At 43.2% G+C, this 26,933-nt stretch overlaps 2 protein-coding genes across 5 annotated transcripts in view; both read right to left on the minus strand.

Moving 5' to 3' along the window:
* LOC110497689 (A-kinase anchoring protein 6) overlaps window positions 1–6,843 on the minus strand; it is a 197,822-nt gene extending 190,979 nt beyond the window's left edge. Inside the window, exon 1 of one of the 2 annotated variants that reach the window (XM_036954675.2) lies at window positions 5,255–6,843. The gene's annotated coding sequence lies outside the window, so the exon portion shown is untranslated. The remainder of the gene's footprint in view (window positions 1–5,254) is intronic. The other variant, XM_036954676.2, reaches the window with a different exon arrangement.
* A 1,992-nt stretch (window positions 6,844–8,835) lies between these two features.
* The window catches only part of LOC110497690 (rho GTPase-activating protein 5), a 37,023-nt gene continuing 18,925 nt past the window's right edge, over window positions 8,836–26,933 (minus strand). For all 3 annotated transcript variants that reach the window (XM_021573967.3, XM_021573969.3, XM_090211031.1), the window contains exons 4-7: window positions 21,375–21,452; window positions 19,360–19,491; window positions 12,732–12,837; window positions 8,836–11,167 (exon numbers count right to left, since the gene is read on the minus strand). In XM_021573967.3, coding sequence (XP_021429642.1) covers window positions 10,840–11,167; window positions 12,732–12,837; window positions 19,360–19,491; window positions 21,375–21,452 — 644 coding nt within the window. In that variant the 3' untranslated portion in view covers window positions 8,836–10,839. The remainder of the gene's footprint in view (window positions 11,168–12,731; window positions 12,838–19,359; window positions 19,492–21,374; window positions 21,453–26,933) is intronic.

Here is a 26,933-nt window from a genome sequence, read left to right on the forward strand (position 1 = left end):
TATCTCTAGATACTGTGCAAAGACAACAAGAGGTAGATGTGATAGAATGGGTTAGCTAGGGCAGGCTTTAACCTTGAGAGCTCTCTCTGACATCATTATTGCTTGTGAATAGATTGTACAATGCACGCAGTATAGTCCTCCTTTTATGTGGCACACCGTTGTTTTCTCTGGCTTGGCATCACTGAATGATGAGTCAAAGCCAGTCCATGTTTGAAATGCATGTTCACATTTCTTGGATAGTAATATTGTATATAGTGCATTCGGAAAGAATTCAGACCCCTTGACTTTTTTTCCACATTTTGTTAGTTTACAGCCTTATTCTAAAATTGAATATAAAACAAATCTCTTATCAATCTACACACAATACCCCACAATGACCAAGCAAATTCATAATAAAAAAACAGAAATGTCACATTTACATAAGTATTCAGACCCTTTACTCAATACTTTGAAGCACCTTTGGAATCGATTACAGCCTAGCGTGTTCTTGGGTATGACGTTACAAGCTTGGCACACCTGTATTTGGGGAGTTTCTCCCATTCTTCTCTGCAGATCCTCTCAAGCTCTGTCAGGTTGGATGGGGAGCATCACTGCACATCTATTTTCAGGTCTCTCCAGAGATGTTCGATCGGGTTCAAATCTGGGCTCTAGCTGGGTCACTCAAGGACATTCAGAGACTTGTCCCGAAGCCACTCCTGTGTTGTCTTGGCTGTGTGCTTAGGGTCATTGTCCTGTTGTAAGGTGAATCTCCACCCCAGACTGAGGTCCTGAATGCTCTGGAGAAGGTGTTCATCAAGGATCTCTCTGTACTTTGCAACATTCATCTTTCCCTCAATCCTGACTAGTCCCCCAGTCCCTGCCGCTGAAAAACATTCCCACAGTATGATGCTTCCACCACGCTTCACCGTAGGGATGGTGCCAGGTTTCCTCCAGACGTGACGCTTGGCGTTCAGGCCAAAGAGTTCAATCTTGGTTTCATCAGACCAGAGAATTTAGTTTATCATTGTCTGAGAGTCTTTAGGTGCCTTTTGGCAAACTCCAAGCGGGATCTCATGTGCCTTTTACTGAGGAGTGGTTTCCGGCTGGCCACTCTACCATAAAGGCCTGATTGGTGGAGTGCTGCAAAGATGTTTGTCCTTATGGAAGGTTCTCCCATCTCCACAGAGGAACTCTGGAGCTCTGTCAGAATGACAATCGGGTTCTTGGTCCCCTCCCTTGGTCACCAGCCAGCTCTAGGAAGAGTATTGGTGGTTCCAAACCTCTTCCATTTAAATATGATGGAGGCCACTGTGTTCTTGGGGACCTTCAATGCTGCAGAAATGTTTTGGTACCCTTCCCCAGATCTGTGCCTCGACACGATCCTGTCTCGGAGCTCTACGGACAATTCCTTTGACCTCATGGCTTGGTTTTTGCTCTGACATACACTGTCAACTGTGGGACCTTATATAGACTGGTGTGTGCCTTTCAAAATCTTGTCCAATCAATTGAATTTACCACAGGTGGACTCCAATCAAGTTGAAGAAACATCTCAAGGATGATCAATGGAACCAGGAAACCTATGTAAATAAGGTATTTCTGTTTTATATATTAATACCTTAGCAAAAATGTATAAAAACCTGTTTTCACTTTCATTATGGGGTATTGTGTGTAGATTGATGAGAATTTCTATTTATTTAATTTTAGAATAAGGCTGTAACGTAATGTGGGGAAGGGGTCTGAATACTTTCCGAATGCACTGTATATTTGGATGACGAGCAATCTCTTAAGGTTGTCTCTCCTAACAAACAAAAACATTGAAATGTTACATGGGAGTAATATAAGAGGGTTCTGAGGAACAATATGTGGTTCTCGGTTGCAGAGATAAGGTAACCTCATATGGATAATTGAAGTCGTGGTACAGCAGCATTCAACAGTACAGTATAAACCCCTTCAGCCTCCCAGCAGGGCTCAGCTTGGCAGAGGGAGCCAGGCTGGCTGAGAGAGGGAGCCAGGCTGGCTGAGAGAGGGAGTGGAGGAGTAGGAGGAGGGAGTGGCTCACTCTGACATGGAGGAGAGGAGACCGCATGGAAGTCACAATCTCAAATATGATTTTAGAGATCTATCCCTCTCACACACACACACACACACGTATATACACACATACAGACTCGCATGCACACAGATCTGCTATTTCAAGGCTTGGCTCAACCAGAGATCTGCTTGCTTGCTTTGCTTTGTGCAGGATCAGTCAGTCACTGTTCAATAATTCATTAGTCAGAGATAATGGTGGCCAGTCAGTCCTTCCTCCCTCTCTGACTGACTGGTGCTATTTTGGAATCACTGATTAGACCCACTCTCACTGTTTCAGTGTAGAGCTCCAAATATAAATACAACAAGTCTTAGTGAATACTTGACCAAAACACTGACAAGAACCAGACAAATCTGACTCATAGTAGATTGGCTAGATACTCACTAGATACTCACTAGATACTCACTAGATACTCACTAGACACCATATTTACTTACTCATAATTTGCATTGTGTTCATGTATTTTTGTTATCAGATAATCTGTTACTCTTCTATACAATTTATATTGTGGATGCAATGGTGTAAAGTTTTTAAGTAAAAATATGTGCTACTTAAGTAGTGTTTTTGGGTGTCTGTACTTTACTATTTATACTTAACAATAATAATGTACTTTTTACTCCATACATTTTCCCTGACACCCAAAAGTACTCATGACATTCGGAATGCTTAGCAGGGCATTCTTAAGTATGATACTTAAGTATATTCAAAACCAAATACTTTTAGATTTTTACTCAAGTAGTATTTTACTAGGTGACTTTCACTTTTACTTGAGTCATTTTCTATTAAGGTATCTTTACTTTTACTCAAGTATGACAATTGGCTACTTTTTCCACTACTGTGTGTCTATATTCTGACAGAATGTCACCAGGCTGTTGTTTAATAGTATGGCCCGAGGTCTAAACTTTACTTCATTCATCTCAATCAATAGTTTGTTAACCCCTGACCTCATCAATCAATCAATCAATCAATCACGCCTTCCCTTAGGCTACTATCCATCTATTAATATTCTAGTGTGTCCTGACACACACATCACATGATTAACCTAACTGAGTCAAGCCAAACCAAAATGTACTGAGCTGGCCTAGATATGCATCCACCATATTTGCTGGAAGTATCAAGAGAATATGCAAGCCAGCAGGGTTTGGTTTGGGTCAGCGCGATAGTGTAGAAAGGGTAGGAATGTGATCCGTGGTGACTGCCACACCCTAGGTGCTATTTCTATTAAATGTTGTCCATTATCAGCCCAGTCCCAGTGATCTGATAAATGAACGATGGAGAGGATAAAGGCTACTGGAAACAGAGTTTCAACAGGATGAGGAAACAGTAGGGCAGACTCATTCTCTAATCTCTTTCCTGTCATGATTGAGGCAACAATAACAACATCAAAGGATCAAATAGGATTCTGGGGCTGGTGGAAACCGACAGACAGAGACAGAGAGAGCCCACCTCAAGTGAGACCCCACCCCAACACACAGATACACACACACACACACACACTTAATTCCCATCCCATGGTGAACAGAGGTGTGAGGAAGGAAGGAGGTGGAGAAAAGGACACAGGGGACTCGCTCCGGTAATGGCTCCTGAATCTGACACCACACCTCCAAAACACATCATACAGTCGAGATCTGTACCAGGCTGTAACATTAACAACGTAGGAGACTGCAGCACATACTGAATGCGCAACGGGCTAGGCTAATAATAACCCAGAATCCTAGCATGTATAGTGAGCCAGGCCCCATACTAATTCTACCAGCTCTCACTGTCTCACGTCAGAATTAGACGTTCGTCCATGTTTCTCAAACATCAAACTTCAAAGTTGTTCCAAACGCCAAATTTTGAAGCGTTTCAGATTAAGTTTAGCCAGTAACTCAGAATTTTTAAGCTCATGGTTAAGTTCTGGCATTAACTCCAAATTCTTAAGGTTAAGCATTAACCCCAAGTGGTTAAGGTAACGGTTAAGGTTTGGGATAGGCTTAAAAGAATATATATCAAAAACAACTTTCTATTGCTGGATTTGACCTTGTAACCTGTGGAATCAGAGGCAGATCCTTATGCCCATTGCAGTCCACAATGCCCTAGCAAAACCTACGTCTGCTCCCGACATCCTCAGACATGGACGGACGTCAAATACTGACTTGTATCACGGGTGACCTGGTTGTACTAATTCCATGCTGTGATAATGAATCTGACAGTGAACATGGACATCCTTCCTCTCAGATCTCTTTAGCTGTGCTGGCTGTGGCTGGATGATGGGTGACAGATGCTACAGTCTGGGACTGTATTAATAAAGTGTCTCGAAAAGGTGTGCTGATCAAGGATCAGTTTAGCCATTTAGATCATAATAAATATGATTATTTGGACAGGAGGAACCTGATCCTAGGTGAGCCGGATGAGATGGTTTATAAAAACGAGCCCAGGTCTGAGACTAGCCAAGCCAGAGCCATGATGATGAAGTTACCGAGGCATCCCCTCCCCACCCCACTATGCTCAGCATTTACTGGGCAGCAACATTCAGCCATACCTTTCTCTTCTTCCCCCTTTCAGGGTGGGATTGAAAAGCAGCGAGTTAAGAAGAGAGGAAAGGGTGGTGGGGCCAGGGGTATTAACTAACTAAATAACGCTCACTGGGAGTTTTGTTTCATCATGCTCAAAACACACACACACTCCAATACAGCTGCAGAAAGGAAGGGAAGGGTAGGGAACCTACCTCACACATGCTAGAGGGACGGGTGGAGAATATGACAATCACATCCCATAAAAGCAACAGAACAGAAGCTACCGGAGGTAGCAGCCTATGCCTAGGGCCTACAGGCTGGTCAAAGGAGGTAATGATCAGGCTATTGTCCATCCCAGCTGGGGACAAGGGCTGGGACAAGGGCTGGGGCTAGGGCTGGGGCTGGGGCTGGGGCTGGGGCTAGGGCTGGGGCTGGGGCTGGGACAAGGGTGTTTGTGTATGCGGCAGGCAGCCTCCTAGCTCTGCAGGCCAGGCCCCTTTAACAAAGCAGAGGGGCTCCCCCTTCTCCACTGCCTCCTTCTCTCATTCTAACGGCAAACAGCCCATTAAATCAGCCTGCTAGAGAGGATTAGACACACACAAACCCTCCCTTCTGCCTCCCTGTAAAACACAGCACTAACGCAACACAAATAGATAAACACAGACATAACAAAAAATCCAGCACCTACCTACCACATTCCTCTTCTCTTCTTACTCCATTTTCCTTTTCCTGAGTGTTGGCGGAGACAGATTTGCAGCGCGACATGAGGCGAGAGAGAGAGAGGGAGGGAGGTGCCTGATGTGACCCACTGCGGGGCTGCTGCTTGCTGCCTGCTACTGCTGCCTCTCGACCAGCGCTGGGTGGATGGATGGTGATGATGCGGTGCCTTTCAGGAGAAAGGCCCTGCCTGTCGCCTTGGAAACTAAGATGTAATGGAGAGGTGGTGCTGCATGATGATTGGTCCAGGCAGTGTGGTGCTTGTGCTTCCCCCTCCCACAGGAGCTCCCTGGTTAGGGGTGGGAGGGGCTATAGAGGAGAGAAACGGAGCAGGCTGAGCAATAAAAAGAGCTGGGTTTTTTAGTCAGAGGAGGAAGTGATCTTTCTGGGAAAAACAACAACCTCATCTAGCAGCAGCACAGACAATACAACACATCTCCCCTCCTCTTATCTCACCTCTCCCTGTAACAGCAGCATGGAACACAACACTGGTGAATGGTTCTTGTTTCTAACACTTATTCAAAGTAAGCATAGATTGCTTTATCCAATTGTGCAATTGTGTTATCATGTGTCTAATGTAACTGTTGAATTATGAAAGGAGCAATTATATTTGCCAATTGCACTGTGCAACAGACCTACATTAGAACAATAAGATAAAGATAGTTTAAGACAGATATTACAGATCGACTATGGATGCTATTTTTTTATTTACAGTATAAGGATTTTATTTTGAATCAAATATTGTCAAATGCAGCAAAATAATAGTTTATCTGCAAAAAAATGGATGTAAAAAAATATATAATATTAGTTCAACATATGATTATTTTTTGTATCTCCTTGGTAATGTAGAATTAATTTGTACATTACCATATTCTGTGATAATTGACATAGATTGTGATGGAACGTAATGCTTTTTTAAATACATCAAAAATATTCATTGCAATATTATCACAAATCTATTCTAGTCTACTATATCTATTCTGTATTCTATATTTTATATTCATCCCAAAAGCATCAAGCTTTTCAATTCATGATTCATATCCTAATGATGAGCCAATACCAGGCCAATACACTAGATGGCGGACATGTGCTATCGTCAAGGAAAATCATGGGGAACAACAGTGTTCAGAGAAGCTTCAATCATGCTGCTTGTGGTTCATGGTTTACAATTCAAACGTGGAGTTGGGTTTTACAGTGTCGATGAAATATGTATAATTGCATTTTATTCCTGTAACATTTCGTATCAACCATCCTTACCTGCACTTGGACACAAGTCTAAATCCATTGATCTGCTTGTTGTACCGTAAGGTTCATGTTGCTTATGTAGGACTACTGCTAGCCGGTATTTAAAACTTGTCACGCACTCGATAAAGACTGAAAAAGGATTGTCAACTGCACATTAGAAATGTTATAGCTGGTATGCACTGTGCCTTTCTTACACTTCTCTCATTAGAATTAAAACAGCAAACGTACTACAATTTTGCTTCGTTTTTCATAGTTCAATGTGCGCTGTTTTGAAGCCCCGGTGCCTCCATCTTGACACCTCACCATTGTAAAAGTATTTTGGAAGCTATAGAAATACATGTATTAAATTCTACATTTGTTTTTGCCACATTTATTGTATTACAGACACCTTAATGTATTCTTTAAACTATATTATGTGAGCTAAACATAAAAAACATATATACATGTTTTTTCTTTAAAGGATAATTTTGAGAAAGTGCTAATGTTACTGTCCACCACTATAACAACAAAAAAATACTTAAAAACATGTAATTTTGTCCTTGAAACATTAAAATGAAATACTGTAGAATTCCAATAATTCCTATGCTTTTCTGAGGTGTGCCAATAGGGTGGCAGCATAGAGACCCGGAGGGATGACTGCTCTGAGAGATGACATATCAGTAGGTGGCAGCATAGAGACACTGAGGGATGACTGCTCTGAGAGATGACATATCAGTAGGTGGCAGCATAGAGACACTGAGGGATGACTGCTCTGAGAGATGACATATCAGTAGGTGGCAGCATAGAGACACTGAGGGATGACTGCTCTGAGAGATGACATATCAGTAGGTGGCAGCATAGAGACACTGAGGGATGACTGCTCTGAGAGATGACATATCAGTAGGTGGCAGCATAGAGACACTGAGGGATGACTGCTCTGAGAGATGACATATCATTAGGTGGCAGCATAGAGACACTGAGGGATGACTGCTCTGAGAGATGACATATCAGTAGGTGGCAGCATAGAGACACTGAGGGATGACTGCTCTGAGAGATGACATATTAGTAGGTGTTAGCATAGAGACAATGATGGATGACTGCTCTGAGAGATGACATATCAGTAGGTGGCAGCAGAGACCCTGAGGGATGACTGCTCTGAGAGATGACATATCAGTAGGTGGCAGCATAGAGACCCTGAGGGATGACTGCGCTGAGAGATGACATATCAGTAGGTGGCAGCATAGAGACCCTGAGGGATGACTGCTCTGAGAGATGATGTCGCAGCTGAACCCTTTTGGAGAATCCCTCGCTTTGCCTCTTCCTCCCTTACGAGGCGTTATACGTGTCTATACCTTGATTGCAAATTGTAATATTCAACTAACGACTGACAAGGCAATGCCGAAAAAGACTGGAACGAGAACCGGAAGTGACGACTGCTAAGGAGAGGAGAGTGGACGATTGTAAGTGGAAATTTCATTGCAAGCTTCTTTGGAAGACTGTTGTGGAGAAGTGGAGGGAGACTGTAGGGGGCACAATAGTAGCTACAGTTCAGACTGCTGTGGAATGTTGATGAGAAGCTTGTTATGCAGCAGGTAGCCTAGTGGTTAACGTGTTGGACTAGTAACTGAAGGGTTGTTAGATCAAATCCCCGAGCTGACGAGGTAAAAATCTGTTAACCCACTGTTTCTAGGCCGTCAAAGACAATAAGAATTTGTTCTTAACTGACTTTCCTAGTAACATGTGGAATGATTAAATCCCCTGTAACTATTCCCCAGGTTGTTGATGTAACTGAGAACTGTTCAATCAACTTACCTGGTAAAATAAAACATCTGACTTAAGGAAATGACCTCTCCAGATTGTGCATGTTGCTGCTAGTTTTTAATTTATTTCATTTTTTTGTGATCATTCGATTCAAATAATGATACATCTGAGAAAATCAAACTTTATTTTATAGTAAAATACATATTTTCATGTTGCTGCTAGGATGTTTCCCCACTAGGTGGCGTACTTTCATCACTTCTCACCTGGGGAGATGTGTGACCGGGACATCAAATTAATTAGGCTGAACTCAATACTCACTGCCACTCAAAGCAGGATCTGCAGTAAACAGATATCAGCTTGAAGAATGAATGAATATGACTCCAGTCCTGTCACATGTTGATTGTGTTGCATTGGTCTTCAGCTACCAAATATGACCTTCATTCTATAGCATGTCAGTCCAGCACTGACCAAACCCTGTAATAATATTCCCAGCTGTATTAGAAACATAAGAGCATTTTCCAACACCATTTAGACTTAAGGTGGGAAAAAATGAAACAAAACTCTTGATTTTTTTTCTCTCAAAATCATTTATTTACTATAATACATAGCAGATGTTAAAATCTTAAGAGTTTGTACACTGGCTTGAATGAGGCAGATCTTATGAACAAATAAAGTTGCTTTTTATTGAAACTACACAAAAGGTATATTCTACCTAGCAGCTGCTTCACACGTCTTTACGCCATCCCTTCTCTCCCCAACCCCAGATCTGGAGTGTCTCTATAGAGAAAAATAACAATAATAATCGGATGCGTCTGAAATGGCACCCTCTTCGCTATATAGTACACTTCTTTTGACCAGCGTCCATAGGGCTCTAGTGAAAAGTAGTGCACTACGTAGGGAATAGTGTGCCATTTCAGTCACAGGCATAGTCTTAAAGATGTCTTCTATCTGTCAATCTGTTTCACTCCATCACAACTTAAACTTTTCCTTTCCAGAACTTTCTAAGCAGCATCTTTTACTTACAGCAAAACAAAATGCAGTACCATCTACAAAGAAGCAATGAGTCTGTGTTCATAAAATGAAGGGAATTAAGTACAATTAATCTAACCCAAAATGTTTGTTTATCATAACAAAGAAATCTGATTATAGTAGGTTTTACAAGATTATACAGAATTTCAGTACCCCATGGTATTTTGCTATACCAGCAATCTTATTTGCTGATAAATATATATACTTTCCCCCTTATTTAAGAGAAACAAAATAGACATATAACCAAAATATGATATTAAGAATTGACATCTTTGCATGACGAAAATAATGAATGAACAATACATACAATTTGACCCCCGTTTCAATGTTCCCTCAATCAAGTTAGATAAAAAATATGATCTGAATGAAAGCTGTTAATCTTGAGTTGTAAGTTCAGTCTTTTTTCTTTTTTTAATCGTTCATCGTCATTTTTAAGTGACAAAAAAGACATGCACATTTTTTTCAACAAACAGAAGAACAACACAAATGTCTCTTTTCGGTGGGAAGCACCACCACGGAGAAATTCAATCAATTAAACAAACAAAAACGTACGTAGAAAATAACAGAACAAGAAAAAGACCCCAGACTGCTTTGTAATGCGTTTGTTTCAGAGTTAACGCAGAGATGTGCCATTAGGGTTCTAGTAGTGGGATGCTCCCTTCATAAGCTTCAGGAATTGCATGAGTTCTGCTCCAATAGGAGAAAGAGAGGAGGCCAGGCAGTCTGTCTGCCTCTCTGTTATGTCCCAGCCTGGTGCAGTACAGCATCAGTGACACCGTCAGTCTTTCACATAGAGTCCCCTACGAGGCATTGAGAGCCGGGTGAGAGACAAAGACCACAGCACCAGCCTGCTAACTTTCACTGTCTTTCTTTCCCTCGATCCCTTTAAAAACAAAAATCATACTGCTAAAAAAACAAGAATCCATCATCATCATGGCCAAATGTCTACACTGGTAGAAGCATTATAACAGATTGTGCATCATGTAATGTCAAGTTCACTTGAATGAATGGAGGGTTTTTGACAGTCAGACTTTCTTTTTTTCATCGAATAAACAAAAACCAAAAAAACAACTATCATAAATATATTTTCCTCATATTTTGCAAGGTGTAGAGTTGAACAAATAATTTCCGCATCACATGTTTGTGCCCCCCCTCTCCTGGAGGCATAGTGTCTTTATTAAGGTAGGTGTTCATCACCAGAGTAACGGGTCGACAGTCTCAACCCTCAATGTCATATCTGTCTGAAACTGGGTAAAGGTACGGCACTGAAAGAAGAAAAATGCTATTTTTTATTTATTCCTGGGGCATAGCTATATATCAGTTAGTCACCCCTGAATCCAGTCAGTCAAAGGGAGCAGAAAACAAAGGTGATAATGTAATGTGGTTGTTTTGTAGTCAGGGGGACTCCATAGAGAGGGGGAAGGGAGGACACGTCACCCCACCAGGCAGCACCACTCCCAGCCAAGCCTACTCCCTACCCCACCTGGGTCCTCCGATCCTGGGGCTCGAGGCCTGGGTAGTGGGGCCTGGGCTCTGGGGGGTCTATATGAGTGGGTCAGGCTGCAAGGACATACTGTGCTGGATCTGTTGGGGCTGGAGAGGAGGGGGCAGCTGCAGGGGCAGCAGGGCCTCCACCATGCTGTGACAGTGATGGGGTGGTGGGGTGCTCTCGGTGCTGGAGCTCTCCTGGATGTCTCCACCGTAGAAAAAGTAGTGGCTCTGCTGGATGAAGGACTCGATGACCGACTGGTTGAGCTTGGTGGTTGAGAGTGTGTCCTTGTTCTCAAAGTCGGGACGCATCAATGTGGGCCAGAAGCAGATGGATAGATTGTCGGCCGTCATCAGGGTAGTCTTACTCTGCTGGCTCACCCTGGGGAAACACAATTTCATTGATTTATTCCAACCTTACTTATGTTGTACTTGATTTAGACAGGTACAGAATTAGAGTGGGACACAGAGAAGTGAACCCTGGTCTCCGGGAACAATATATACATGATATATACAAAAGTATGTCAACACCGCTTCGAATTAGTGGATTCGGCTATTTCAGCCACACCCGTTGCCGATAGGTATTTAAAATAAGCACACAGCCGTGCAATCTCCATAGACAAATATTGGTAGTAGAAAGGCCGTACTGAAGAGCTCAGTGACTTTCAACGTGGCACCGGCATAGGATGCCACCTTTCCAACAAGTCAGTTGTCAAATCTCTGCCCTGCTAGATCTGCCCCAGTCAACTGCAAGTGCTGTTATTGTGAAGTGGAAACGTCTAGGAGCAACAACGGCTCAGCCATGAAGAGTTAGGCCACAAAAGCCACAAGCTCACGGAACGTGACCTTTCGAGTGCTGAAGAGCGTACAAATCGTCTGTCCTTGGTTGCAACACTCACAACCGAGTTCCAAACTGCCTCTGGTAGCAACGTCGGCACAAGAACTGTTCGTCGGGAGTTTCATGAAATGGGTTTCCATGGCCGAGCAGCTGCACACAAGCCTAAGATCATTATGCGCAATGCCAAGCGTCATCTGGAGAGGTGTAAAGCTCGCCGCCATTGGACTCTGTAGCAGTGTAAACACGTTCTCTGGAGTGATGAATCATGTTTCACGAATCTGGGTTTGGCGGATACCAGGAGAATGCTACCTGCCCCAATGCATAATGCCAACTGTAAAGTTTGGTGGATGAGAATTAAAGGTTGTTATTCATGATTCGGTCTAGACCTCTTCGTTCCAGTGAAGGGAAATCTTAACGCTACAGCATACAATGACATTCTAGACGATTCTGTGCTTCCAACTTTGTGGCAATGGTTTGGGGAAGGCACTTTCCTGTTTCAGCATGACAATACCCCCATGCACAAAGCGAGGTCCATACAGAAATGGTTTGTCGAGATCGGTGTGGAAGAACTTGACTGGCCTGCACAGAGCCCAGACATCAACCCCATTGAACACCTTTGGGATGAATTGGAACGCCAACGGCGAGCCAGGCCTAATCACGCAACATCAATGCCTGACCTCACTAATGCTCTTGTGGCTGAATGGAAGCAAGTCCACACAGCAATATTCCAACATCTAGTGGAAAGCCTTCCCAGAAGAGAGGAGGCTGTTATAGCAGCAGAGGGAGAACCAACTCCATATTAATGCCCTTTATTTTTGAATGAGATGTTTGACGAGCAGGTGTCCATCCACATACCTTTGGTCATATAGTGTATCACAAAGGAAAACAGAGATGTTCAGGTAGTATCTCTCAGTTTCAAACTAAATTCTCCCCACTGAACACGACTCAGTCCAACTACATGACTGTATGACTTGGTTGTTTTCATGATTACTGTCACGTAACTAACATTGTGTATACTTCACAGCTTACTTCAGATTCCACCCAGTATCAGTCAGTTGAAGGCAGCCTGAGACACTTTCTGATCCAGTTTCACAGCGTTGTCTCTTACCTGTTCAGATGAGTGATGACGTATTTAAACACCTCGTAGTTCACGGCAGGGAACTTCCTCACTATTTCTTTCAGCACTTGAAGTCTTTCTATGTGGTCCACAATTTCTGAAAGGAGGAGGAGAACAGAGTTGGCTTTTTACTAATTCCTTCTCATGGGAGAGGAAAAAAAGAGAAGGAATAGCACAAAGGCGACGGGGCTGCCAAAAACCACCCACACAACAAACACACTAAAACACTAGCTAGGGCCTTAAGCAGATACAGCATTGTCGGTATCATCTGGGGGCACAATGTCTCAGTGATTTTCTTGTCACCATCTGTTTAATAATAGCAGCACTATCTTAGATAAGTAGGCCTAACTCCCATGTGATATTGCCAAGTAATAAAAGACGTAGGGACAAACCATGCGTTAGCATATCAAACCTTTCAAAAAGCATTTAACATAAAGTCTAATATTAGACCTTTCTGATATACCTTATATACCTGTCAAAAACTCTGACCCCAGGACTGTTGTGGAGGTCACCTGGCTGAGACTACTTAGCTAATCAATACTGTCAAAACTAGGGATGCAATCTTCAGTCAATCTGCTGACTAACCGACCCTCATTATTAACCGGTCAACAAACAGTTACATTTTTTCCAAACAGTAAAATTACGTGACCAACAGAAAATACTATGCATGCATACAAGGAACGGACATTTTTCATGAACACATGCAACAACAGCAAGCCTATCGTCTCCCAGTCAAAAGGCTATTGACTATCATTGAGCATGCAACTGCTGTAATGAAGCAGCCAATAAAACATAATTTGCCAAAATGCTATTAGCAGGAAACCACTGTTATAAACAGCACACCTAATGCGAGCGGTTCCATCTGACAGAGATGAAAACCTCCAGGAGAAACGTACAGAGGGGGATCTAAGCTGCAGGACTGTTTTTTACTAGCACAGACTGGAATATGTTCCGGGATTCTTCAGACGGCATTGAGGAGTACACCCCATCAGTCACTGGCTTCATCAATAAGTGCATTGATGTTGTCGTCCCCACAGTGACCGTACGTACATACCCCAACCAGAAGCCATGGATTACAGGCAACATCCGCACTGAGCTAAAGGGTAGAGCTGCCGTTTTCAAGGAGCGGGACTCTAACCCGGAAGCTTATAAGAACGCCCTCCGACGAACCATCAATGAAAAGAATAGTACTACACTGGCTCCGATGCTCGTCGGATGTGGCAGGGCTTGCAAACTATTAAGACTACAAAAGGGAAGCACAGCCGAGAGCTGCCCAGTGACACAAGCCTATCAGACGAGCTACATGACTTCAATACTCGCTTCGAGGTAAGTAACACTAAAACATGCATGAGAGCATCAGCTTTTCCGGATGACTGTATGATCACGCTCTCTGCAGCCGATGTGAGTAAGACCTTTAAACAGGTCAACTTTCACAAGGCCGCAGGGCCAGACGGATTACCAGGACATGTACTCCGAGCATGCGCTGACCAACTGGCAAGTGTCTTCACTGACATTTTCAATCTATCCCTGTCTGAGTCTGTAATACCAACATGTTTCAAGCAGACCACCATAGTCCATGTGCCCAAGAACACTAAGGTAACCTGCCTAAATGACTACTGACCCATAGCACTCACGTCTGTAGCCATGAAGTGCTTTGATAGGTTGGTCATGGCTCACATCAACACCATTATCCCAGAAACCCTAGACCCACTCTAATTTGCATACCGCTCCAACAGATCCACAGATGAACACCCCACGCTGCCCATTCACAACTGGACAAAAGGAACACCTATGTGAGAATGCTATTCATTGACTACAGCTCAGTGTTCAACACCACAGTGCCCTCAAAGCTCATCACTAAGCTAAGGACCCTGGGACTAAACACCTCCCTCTGTAACTGAATCCTGGACCCCCAGGTGGTAAGGGTAGGTAACGAAACATCTGCCACGCTGATCCTCAACACAGGGGCCCCTCAAGGGTGCTTGCTCAGTCCCCTCCTGTACTCCCTGTTCACTCATGACTCATCACCGACAACGACGAGACAGCCTATAGGGAAGAGGTCAAAGACCTGACCATGTTTTGCAAGGACAACAACCTCTTCCTCAACATGATCAAGACAAAGGAGATGATTGTGGACTACAGGAAAAGGAGCACCGAACACGCCCCCATTTTCATTGACAGGGCTGTAGTGGAACAGGTTGAGAGCTTCAAGTTCCTTGGCATCCACATCACCAACAAACTATCATGGTCCAAGCACACCAAGGCAGTCGTGAAGAGGGCACGACAAAACCTATTCCCCCTTAGGGGACTGAAAATATTTGGCATGGGTCCTCAGATCCTCAAAAGGTTCTACAGCTGCACCATCGAGAGCATCCTGACTAGTTGCATCACTGCCCTGGTATGGCAACTGCTCAGCCTCCGACTGCAAGGCACTACAGAGGGTAGTGAGTACGGCCCAGTATATCACCGGGGCCAAGCTTCCTGCCATCCAGGACCTCTATACAAGGCGGTGTCAGAGGAAGGCCCTAAAAATAGTCAGACTCCAGCCACCCTAGTCATAGACTGTTCTCTCTGCTACCGCACGGCAAGCGGTACCGGAGCACCAAATCTAGGCCCAAGAGGCTTCTAAACAGCTTCTACCCCCAAGCCATAAGACTCCTGAACATCTAATGAAATGGCTACCCCAGACTATTTGCATTCCCCCCCCCCCCCTTTACACTGCTGCTACTATTATTATTATCTATGCATAGTCACTTTAATATGTCTACCTACATGTACATATTACCTCAATTAACGCGGTACCCCTCGCTATTGTTATTTTACTGCTGCTCTTTAATTATTTGTTACTTTTATTTCTTACTTTTTAGGTATTTTTCTTAACTGCATTGTTGGTTAAGGGCTTGTAAGTAAGCATTTCACTCACTGTAAGGTCTACCTGTTGTATTCGGCACATGTAACAAATAACATTTGATTTGATCTAATAGCAACAACTAGGATGGGCTGCTAATATGACAAGGATGGTGCCTTTGGCTTCTGGACAACAAAACAAAGTTGATATGAAATCCAATAGAACAGTAGCGAAATGCTGGTTAATTGCATGAGGAAATCTTGCCTCCACATTTCTCTGGTTGGATTTGGACTAGGCTACTTTGAAGCAAGGTAAGACATTCCTCATTATTTGAAGTTCAGGTTTCAAACATTTAATACAGCCTCAAGTTCCCATTGTAAAGTGGTGGGTGACCTGGAGGGTGGGTGACCTGGAGCCTGCCTACCGTTGACTATAGCCTATGCACTCATGGCAAATGGGAAGTGTGTTTTAACTATGAGCTGAGATTGAGAAATAAAAATAGTAGCTCTTTTTAATCATGGCCATCAAAACAATTCTTAACACGCAACTGCATTTAGAACTGTTATTTGTTGCGCAATGACTGGGCATATAAAAGCACGTTTCACTCCAGTACCAGCTGGTCTCGCGCTGTCTGACAGCTGATAGGCCATTCCGCTCCTCAGACTAGACTCTATGCTGTGTGCATGACGACTAGCAAAAATTCACGAGCCAATTTAATTCCACTGAATTATGCAAATTAACCTAGACTGAAAAGCATGACCGGTCAAATGTATTTTTTGGCGGCTAACCGATTAGCGGTTAACCGTTAAGATCCCTAAGTCAGAATGTCACAAAAGGAATGAGTGTGTTTGCTATTTGCCCCAGAACTGAGCGTGGTGCACCAAGGCTGGCCTGGACTGAGACAGGCTGCATAACAAATGTCACCCTATTCCCTATATAGTGATACTACTACCCTATGGTCCTGGTCAAAAGTAGTACACTACATAGGGGAAAGGGTGCTATTTGGGACGCAGACCAAGACTTGAAGGTCCTCCAAACACCTCCACATTACGCTGTTTGCACAATTATCAGAGGGAAACGCTCAGTTCTGCAGAGCTGCTCAAACCCCGAGAGACAAGCTCCAGGAATGTCTACTTCCATCTTCCCCCCCTCATTGAAACCAACCAATGGCCTCTATCTCTCTCCTCCCTCCCTCTCCTCTCCCCTGGAGGGAGGGAGGGAGGGGACCTATTTCTGGGACATTAATCTGCAGCAGCGAGACAGACAGTGAGGAAGGAGGCTGCTGGGTTGGTTTCAACAGTGATCAGTAATACATTACTGCAGGCCCAGGATTAGATGACTCAAGCAAGGATGATATCCTACAGCAACACACAGTATGCGGCCCAAATGGCACCCTATTCCCTATTTAGTGCACTACTTTTGACCAGGGCCCATCAAAAGTAGTGCACTATATAGAGACTAGGGTGCCATTTGGGCTACCCCCAGAGACAACCAGGCAGGGGGGAAATAATGCAGATGCATGAAAATCTTTTGGCATCCTTGGGCAGGAATTCGTCTTTAAGGAAGACGGCTGTGAGCTGAGTGTGATGCGACTTAAAGGTGTGAATTATAACTGGGGTTGGAATATTAATGCAGGCATGTCTCAGTGTTTCTGCTGCAGAACTACAAGTGTGTATACATCCATTCAGAGAGAAGGTGAGCGGTTTGTACTGACAGGAAAGGGCGAGTATCTCAGCAGCATCTCTTATTTATCTCTTGCTTTCCTTCCAGCTGACTTTATGAGAGGAGAAGGTGGCTGGATGGTACCAAGGGAGACACTATGAGGGTCATGGAGGAAACCACACCCACTCACCAACTAGTGCTTCAAGAGGCACAGACCTGCCCTACCAAATCAAATTTAATTGGTCACATACACATGGTAAGCAGATGATATTGCGAATGTATTGAAATACCCTGCCCTGGCACCAGTTTTACACCTTGATAATTTTGCAAACGAGCCGCAAAGGTCCCCAAATCAACATTTAATGCATCTTCAACCAAAATGTTCAACTGAAGGCAAAAGTTTTTAGATGGGAGAGGAAGGGACAGATGTAATCCTAATATATGTTGAGTGTACAAAACATTAGGAACATCTTCCTAATACTGAGTTGCACCCATTTTGCCCTCAGAACAGCCTCAATTCGTCGGGGCATGTACTCTACAAGGTGTCAAAAGCCTTGCACATGGATGCTGGCCCACGTTGACTCCAATGCTTCCAACAGTTGTGTCAAGTTGGCTGGTAGTAGATCTCTACTCCAAATAGCTCGTTCCATCTCATCCCACAGATGCTCAACTGGATTGAGATCTGGTGACTGGGCAGGCCACTGCCCTAAGCTAAATTCACTGTCGTGGAACCATTCCTGGACAATCCTAGCCTTGTGGCATGGGGCATTATCCTGCAGAAAAAATACATTTGCAAATGGATACACTGCCATGAAGGGATGCACCTAATTGGCAATGTTGTTTGGATATCCTGTGGCATTTAATTATTGCTCTACTTTTATCAAGGGGCCCAATGTGTGCCATGAAAACACATCCCACCACACCACCAGCCTGCAATGTTGACATGCAGCATGATGGATGCATGTACTCATGTGGTTCTCCACACCCTTGTCCTCCCATCAGCGTGAAACAGCAGGAACTGGGATTCAACCGACCAGGCAATGTTTTTTCAATTTTCCAGTGTCAAGCGTTTTCGTTCCTTAGCCCACTGCAACTGCAGTTTCTTGTTTTTTGCTCAAAGTAGTGGAACTCTGTAAGGTCGTCAGCTGCCAAACCCCATTCGTGTCAAGGTACGACGAATTGTGCATTCTTTTATGAGTCATTGGGCACCAATGTTGTACTGGACTGGCAGTTCAACTGTAGCCCGTCTGTTGCTCTGAACAATTCGTGGCAGCCTCCTTTTCTTTCATCAATGACTGTTTTCGACCACTGGCCTGCCGCTGTCTCCTCCCCTTCATCTACGCTGATTGAAGTGGATTTAACATGTGACATCAATAAGGGATCATAGGCTGACCAGGTGAATCCAGGTGAAAGCTATGTCATGGAAAGAGTAGGTTTTGTACACTCAGTGTATAATGGTAGGAGAAACACTGCCTGAGACGTAATATAAAGCATATAAGCCACGGGGTAATACTAAGTTTCGTTCACATCTGCTTGCAGTTATAAACTGTGGAATATAGCACCATCACTCTTCCTGGCAAACATCCAACATCATGAAGCGTTGCTACATTCTACCAGCTAAAGTACACTTGAGGTTCAAAAACAGAACAGGCTGCACCTGAAATGTGACAGTAAAATAAACGACACAATGAACTGAGCAGGACAAAAAGAAAAACTGGGGTACTGTTAAGACCCATCGAGCAAGAGAGAGAGAGAAAGAACTGGCTGACCTCGTCTTCTCTTGCTGCTGGCTGTGATTTGAGGGGAAGAGGGCTGAGGTGCTGGGTGTCAACCCTCCCCACAGCTGTTAGTTACTGAGTTAGGACACTGGACCCTACAGACCAGACATGGGTTGATATAAGATTTGTTTTCTTTGAATCGCATTTAATTTAGCCTGCCTGAGAGTGCCAGATTGGCGGGGTTTGCTCTGCCACTTTTGGGAGTATTGAATTAGGCAAGCTCAACCAAGCGTAGCTAAAAGCATTTGAAAGAAACTAAATAGTATCTGAACCCAGGTCAGCTCTCCAGACTGACAGACAGCGTATGTGTAACTAACAGTACAGTACTCACTGGCTGCCTCCACCAGCTCCGGGTGCAGGATGTAGGGGATGAGAGGATCAGGAAGGTCAGCGAAGAAGGCCTTCAGAGCCCCCGCCACAGCATTCACAGCCACGTCCATCACTATCAGGTCCACACTGTGGTCTGCAGGGGGGAGAGAGACATGGCTTGATTGGTGAGGGGAAGAAAGTTAACAGTACTCACAAAGCGTCTTTGGGTTTTAGAAAAATAAAAAAATAATATGTATTAATACTTATTATTATTATTATTATTATTATTATTAGAGAGAGGGAGCGAGTGAAGGAGAGCGGGGGAGTAAGAGAGAGCAGGAGGAAGTGAGAGGAGAGAGGGGGGTGAGATAAGAAGAGAGTGGTGAGAGGAGGAAGAGGCCGAGAGAGAGAAAGAGCTAGTGAGGGCAGGACAGGGCCTAAGGTGAACTGACAGCTGTCAGAGTAGATCTCTCTCCCAGACAGCAGAAAGGGCAAGAGAGGGAGAAAAATGCACTTAATTCACAAATTCCTGTGGTGGAAAGAGAGAAGAGAAGAAGGAGAGAGAGGAAGAGAAATAGAGAGAGGGGCGGGTGAGACAGGAAGAAGAAGAGTGAGTGGAAGGAGGACTAATGGTTCCGGGCCAGCAGGCAGATTCATGCCCATAGTGTCTCTTTTGGGCAAACTGTGTCTCATGGATAGGAAGTCATTTGGCCACTCAGTGGAAGGGAGATTTTTTCCACCCAGCCCCTTTGCACAGCTCGATGGCTCAGATTGACTGGTATTGGATTTGAAAGATGGATGAAAACAAAAAGGGAAACGGGTCTTACAATGGGGCTACAGATGGGAGAAACTAAATCTATGGCCATCGTTCCCCTCTGGGAAATACAACCAACCGGTGAGCCTATGCAGTAATTCAATTCCAGACAGAAAATAAAAATGCAATTAATTGATTGCTTGTGCAAGTCAATTTGACCCGGTCCAGGTCAAATTGCACTATATATATATATATATATATATATATATATATATATATATATATATATATATATATATATATATATATATATATATATATATATATATATATATATATATATATATATATATATATACACACATATATATATACACATATACACACACACACACACATATATACACACCAGTATTTTTCAAGCAAGCGAGAGACGGTAGCAGAAAGATCTCTATGCAGCCGAGTGGGGACTATATCAACATCTATTCTAAATCATATTATGCAACATACCCCATCCGTCCCTAATTGGTAGGTTAATACAATCAGCCTTCCCCTGTGTGTTTTAAGACTCCCATTGATTCACAGTAATTCACTCTAATACTGTACCTAGTCCAGCTCTTTCATGGACAAACATCCATAATGCTTGTGGCTGAATTTAAACAATTAGGAGGGAAATTTAAAGTCCTTGGGAACAGTCATTATTGGTTGTCTCAACCAATTCCGTTCCTTCTGACATCTTAATGAACCAGTGTGATTTAAATGTGTGTCCAGTTTATAAATAACAAGAGAAAAAGACTAAGGGCAAACATGTCACGTGGGTATGAAGGGATCGGGAGACAGACGCAGGAATGCGTAATAGTTTTTTTTATTGTACCCAAATGACGGCGTGCCATGTAAAGGCATGGGGACCAAACAAACACATAACAAAAACACAGGGTTGATACCCAAACAAAAGAGTGAGGAGTACCTTGAATAAATAACACATGGGACGAGACCCGTAATCATCTGCGCAATCCACAGGGGCACGAAAGCCCAAAACACACAGCACAGGTACTCACAAGAACCAACAGACATTGTAACATTAAATGGACAGGACAATGGTGAACCAAAGACACACTTTTACAATTACTAATTCACTGGGAATAGGGGCGAGGTGTGCGTAATGAAAGTTCCGGAGGGATCCGTGAAAAAATATATGAATATTTTGAAGACGATAAGGGAAAAATGAGCTTTTAAAAGAGAAAATAATGTAAGAGCAGTTGACAGTTGCAGACGTGTTTTACCTTGATCAAACTGCTTCTGAATATTGTCTTGATCGGTCTTGTTTCCACTCACACGATACAGGCCCTCTGTATTAAGTCCTGGAAGACAAAATAAGAGATATTTGGAGATATTATGAAGTACAAAAAAACAGCCTACTAGGCTGACCTGCTATCAACATAGTTTGATTTCCACTGGGAAAAGGGAGAAGTCTAAAGCGGTTTTCCCTCCAGCAGTGATTTCAGATCAGAGAAAAATGTAAATGCAGACACAGCCACATTAAGCATGGCTGAACCATCTTACACACACACACACACACACGTTGACAAGGAGGAAGGAACAGACACAGTTAAAGCTTGTGGATCCTGAGGCCATGCTTTGAGGAGGCAGCAACAAGCAGCCTAGCGGCTACCCTGATCAGTTTGCCAGGTGTCCTCAGATCACACCAGCTGATCTGAGGACAGCGCTTGGGGAGCATCTAATCAGCTGCATAATGCAAGCTCTGTGGGTGTGTGTGTGTATAAGCAGTAAATGTGCGCTCTGTCCGTGCTCGCTGCAATGACAAACTGCAGTGGGTGTGACCTTGCAGCACATACACTGAGCAGCAGCACTGAGGCAGTTTATACTATAGCCGGGCGCTCCCACTCACACACACAGCGTGGGCTTATATATTCCTGAGACGCTGTAACATGTCAGAGCAGGTCCTTTCTTACAGCACTCAAGGTGAGACTGATGTGATGACACACTGGGTTCATACTCTATAATACTGTAGCACAGCAGTACAGGTGCAGAGGAACAGGTAGGAGCTGAATTTCTTGCTCACCAGCAGCCAGATAAATGGCAGGTGGCAATCCAGGTGAATCACACACTGCACAGGACTGACTAGGCTCCGTCCCAAAGTCCCTATATAGTGCACCAGAACCCATAGGGCCATTTGGGACTTAGCTTAGTTATGACATTAACGTCTTATGGAAAAGTATTCATTTCCTTTCCCAATTGGTCCTTGTGCAATTTGTGTGTGAGTCTGGTCGACGGTGTAAGGCCCCTCCTGACACTGTCAGCAGAATGTAAGCTCACAGGCAGGGCAGGAGCATGAACACAATCGTGCTACACACACACACAGAAAACGCTGCACAAGAGCAGCACTGAGGACATTTCCATGGCATGATAAGATAGAGATAAGAGCTTCCATTTTATAGAGCGTAACACTGACTCCCTCTTAATGCTGTCATTCCTGACTTATGCTCTGATTTCCTCTAACCACTCGTTCATGTGAAGATAATGTTTCCTGTAACTACCATTAGAAGCCATTTAAAAAGCCACTCAATGTAAGTTAGGATCTATTCTGAGAAGCGAACGAAGGCATGCTAAGACAGCGGTAAGCTAAATACCACCGTCTAATGACTTGCTCTACATCCAGTCCCTTCAGAAAGTATTCACACACCTTGACTTTTTCCACATTTTGTTATGTTAACGTTACAGCCTGAATTTAAAATGGATTACATTTAGATATTCTGTCACTGGCCTACACACAATACCCCATAATGTCAAAGTGGAATTATGTTTTTTTTTTTTTTTTTTTACAAATCCATTAAAATTGAAAAGCTGTAGGTATTCAACCCCTTTGTTATGGCAAGCCTAAATAAGATCAGGAGTAAAACTGTGCTTAACAAATCACATTATAAGTTGCATTGATTCACTCTGTGTGCAATAATAGTGTTTAACATGATACACAAATATTCCAAAACATGCAACCTGTTTGCAATAAGGCACTAAAGTAAAACAGCAAAAAAAAATGTAACAAAGAAATGTACTTTATTCCTGAATACAAAGCGTTATGTTTGGGGCAAATCCAACAACACATCCTTGAGCGCCACTCTTCATATTTTCAAGCATGGTGGTGGCTGCATCATGTTATGGGCATGCTTGTCATCGACAAGGACTAGTGAGTTTTGTATGATAAAAATAAACGGAATAGAGCTAAGTCCAGGCAAAATCCTAGAGGAAAACCTGGTTCAGTCTGCTTTCTAATAGACACTGGGAGACAAATTCACCTTTCAGCAGAACAATAACCTAAAACACAAGGTCAAATATACAATGGAGTTGCTTACCAAGATGACATTGCATGTTCCTGGGGGCTAAGCTAGAGTTTTGACTTAAATCTGCTTGAAAATCTATGGCAAGACTTGAAAATGTCTGTCTAGCAATGATCAACAACCAACTTGACAGAGCTTGGAGAATTTAGAAAATAATGTGCAAATATTGTACACATCCAGCTGTGCAAAGCTCTTAGAGACTTACCCAGAAAGACACTGATTGTTGCCAAAGGTGATTCTAACATATATTGACTCAGGGGTGAATACTTATCTAATCAAGATGTGAGTTTTTCATTTTTACAAACGTTCACATTTTTCTTCCACCTTGACAGAGTATTTAATGTATATCGTTGACAAAAGAAATGACACATTTTTTATCCCACTTTGTAACAACAAAATCTGGAAAAAAGGGGAGTGAATACTTTCGAGAAGGCACTGTACATAGACACAGGTCTCAGCCATAGAAATAGAATGTAGCCTAATTGTTCTAGTCATTCTATTTCTATGGTCACAGCGCCTGTTAGTTCCACCCCACATCATGGCTTTTCTGACTGTTGCCATGCCATCGTTGAAACAGCACTCACAGAAGAGTGTGACCCTGGTTTTAAGGAGAAACGGACCTCAAACTGTGGGACTGGCAAGCGAACAGTCCTGTCTAGCTGATATATGCACATGCCTCATGGTTGTAATTTAGACACCAGTTCATCTGTACCAGGATGCAGCTTTAGTTATTGTGTGTTAGTGTGTGTGTGTGTGTGTGTGTGTGTGTGCCGACAGGTCGAGGCTTTTGACTGGATGTGACCCTTCCTGCTTTATTTAGTCGAATGACTGGGAGGAAGGTTGCAGCCAAAGACAATAAGAACAAAATGAACTCAAATGAGTGAGGGAGGGAAGTGCTACGGGGAAGTGATCCGAATTTAGATGTGTTCTTCAAGCCGGATGTTCTATTGTCCTCCTCCCTAAATACTCTAACTCAGCACCACCATCTCCACCAACACCACTACTACACTCACTCTGTCTGGAAGTCGGAGCTAGCCTGGACCCAGATCTGTTTGTGCGGTCTTGTCAATGCCAAATCCTACGGAGTTTGCAGGTGCAAGACAGCAGAAATAGATCTGGAACCAGGCTAGTACAGAACATAGGCTCACCTTACAACTACAACTTCAGGAAATACCTGAGGAGACTGATGGCAGCACTGGAATTTTTGCATTTCAAAATCTGATTATATGGAACCTCCAGCGGTAGATAAATCTCCTGATATCCTGGGTGTGACAGTTAGTTCCTGTGTAGTCATATCGCCGTAGAAACTGTGGAACGATCCACTACAACTGAATAAAAACCTTCCACCTGGCCTCTGGTTGTCCCATGATGATACTACAAAAAGGTCAGCAGTTATCAGATGTAACAGTTAACACTGTTGTTGAACACAAAGCTCGAGTTTAGGCTTAGATATGGTAACCTACAGGCCAGGGATCATCAACTAGATTCAGCCACGGGCCAATTTATTTATTTGAGCGGATGATCAGGTGGCCAAAACATAATTACAAATAATTTGTAGACTGCAAATTGACCACAAGAAGCCCTAACATATATGTTTGAGTAAAACATTTAAATTCAAACCTTGCTTACATTTGTATACAATCATATATATTATGCATGGGAATACTTTTTGAACAGATTTGCTAAATTAAAATCACTGCTGTAGGCAGTATGTCCCATAGTTTAATTTCCAGGCTAAATAACATTGAGGACAATTTTTGGCATCAAAATTGTCAATTGAAATCCAATAGAAGCCAAACTCTTCTAGGCAACAATGGCATGAGAAATATGCTGTGTTAAACCAGTCAGGTGGCAGAGCTGAGAGAGAGTTGAGAACTTCACCATCATTGCCCATCTTCACAATCCTCCTGACCTAATGCTATCCTACATCAGTATCTACAGTAGGCCACAGATTCCCACCCATATTCCACAAAAATAACAGAATAAAGTGTTTTATTAAACCCATTGATCATGACAAGGACTCAACTAATTCAGTCAGAGAAATAAAAGAAGGAAGCTAATATCGCCAAAACCAACTTGACTGTTGTGGTGGTGAAATGTTCTGGTCGTTTGTAACTAGTAGCTACTCTGTCTAGACTGGAGTCTAGGGCCCTATTCCATCCTCAGTGGAGGGAGGCTGAGGCTCAGGCCAGTGCTTGCTTACTTCACAAATGGCACCCTATTCCTTCCATGGCGCACAGCTTTTGACAATAGCACAGAATAGTGCACTATGTAGGGAATAGGATGTCATTTGGGATGTAGCGGTAACAGTAACTAACTACATTGTATTAAGAGACAAGAGCATCCTAGCCGACTCATACAATTCCAGTAGAGGTCGACCGATTAATCGGAATGGCCGATTAATTAGGGCCGATTTCAAGTTTTCATAACAATCGGAAATCTGTATTTTTGGTCATGGATTTTTATTTATTTATATTTTTTATATATTTTTTTATATAACTTTATTTAACTAGGCAAGTCAGTTAAGAACACATTCTTATTTTCAATGACGGCCTAGGAACGGTGGGTTAACTGCCTCGTTCAGGGGCAGAACGACAGATTTTTGTCTTGTCAGCTCGGGGGATCCAATCTTGCAACCTTACAGTTAACTAGTCCAACGCAATAACGACCTGCCTCTCACTCGTTGCACTCCACAAGGAGGCTGCCTGTTACGCGAATGCAGTTAGCCAAGGTAAGTTGCTAGCTAGCATTAAACTTATCTTATAAAAAACAATCAATCATAATCACTAGTAAGCTACACATGGTTGATGATATTACTAGATATGATCTAGCGTGTCCTGCGTTGCATATAATCTGACTGAGCATACAAGCATACAAGTATCTAAGTATCTGACTGAGCGGTGGTAGGCAGAAGCAGGCGCGTAAACATTCATTCAAACAGCACTTTCGTGCATTTTGCCAGCAGCTCTTCGTTGTGCGTCAAGCATTGCGCTGTTTATGACTTCAAGCCTATCAACTCCCGAGATGAGGCTGGTGTAACCGAAGTGAAATGGCTAGCTAGTTAGCGCGCGCTAATAGCGTTTCAAAAGTCACTCTCTCTGAGCCTTGGGGTGGTTGTTTCCCTTGCTCTGCATGGGTAACGCTGCTTCGATGGTGGCTGTTGTCGTTGTGTTGCTGGTTTGAGCCCAGGGAGGAGCGAGGAGAGGGACGGAAGCTATACTGTTACACTGGCAATACTAAAGTGCCTATAAGAACATCCAATAGTCAAAGGTTAATGAAATACAAATGGTATAGAGGGAAATAGTCCTATAATTCCTATAATAACTACAACCTAAAACTTCTTACCTGGGAATATTGAAGACTCATGTTAAAAGGAACCACCAGCTTTCATATGTTCTCATGTTCTGAGCAAGGAACTGAAACGTTAACTTTCTTACATCGCACATATTGCACTTTTACTTTCTTCTCCAACACTTTGTTTTTGTA

This window comes from Oncorhynchus mykiss, chromosome 19, assembly GCF_057628025.1.
Source record: "Oncorhynchus mykiss isolate SJ-2025 chromosome 19, ASM5762802v1, whole genome shotgun sequence".
Taxonomy (NCBI): Eukaryota; Metazoa; Chordata; class Actinopteri; order Salmoniformes; family Salmonidae; genus Oncorhynchus; species Oncorhynchus mykiss.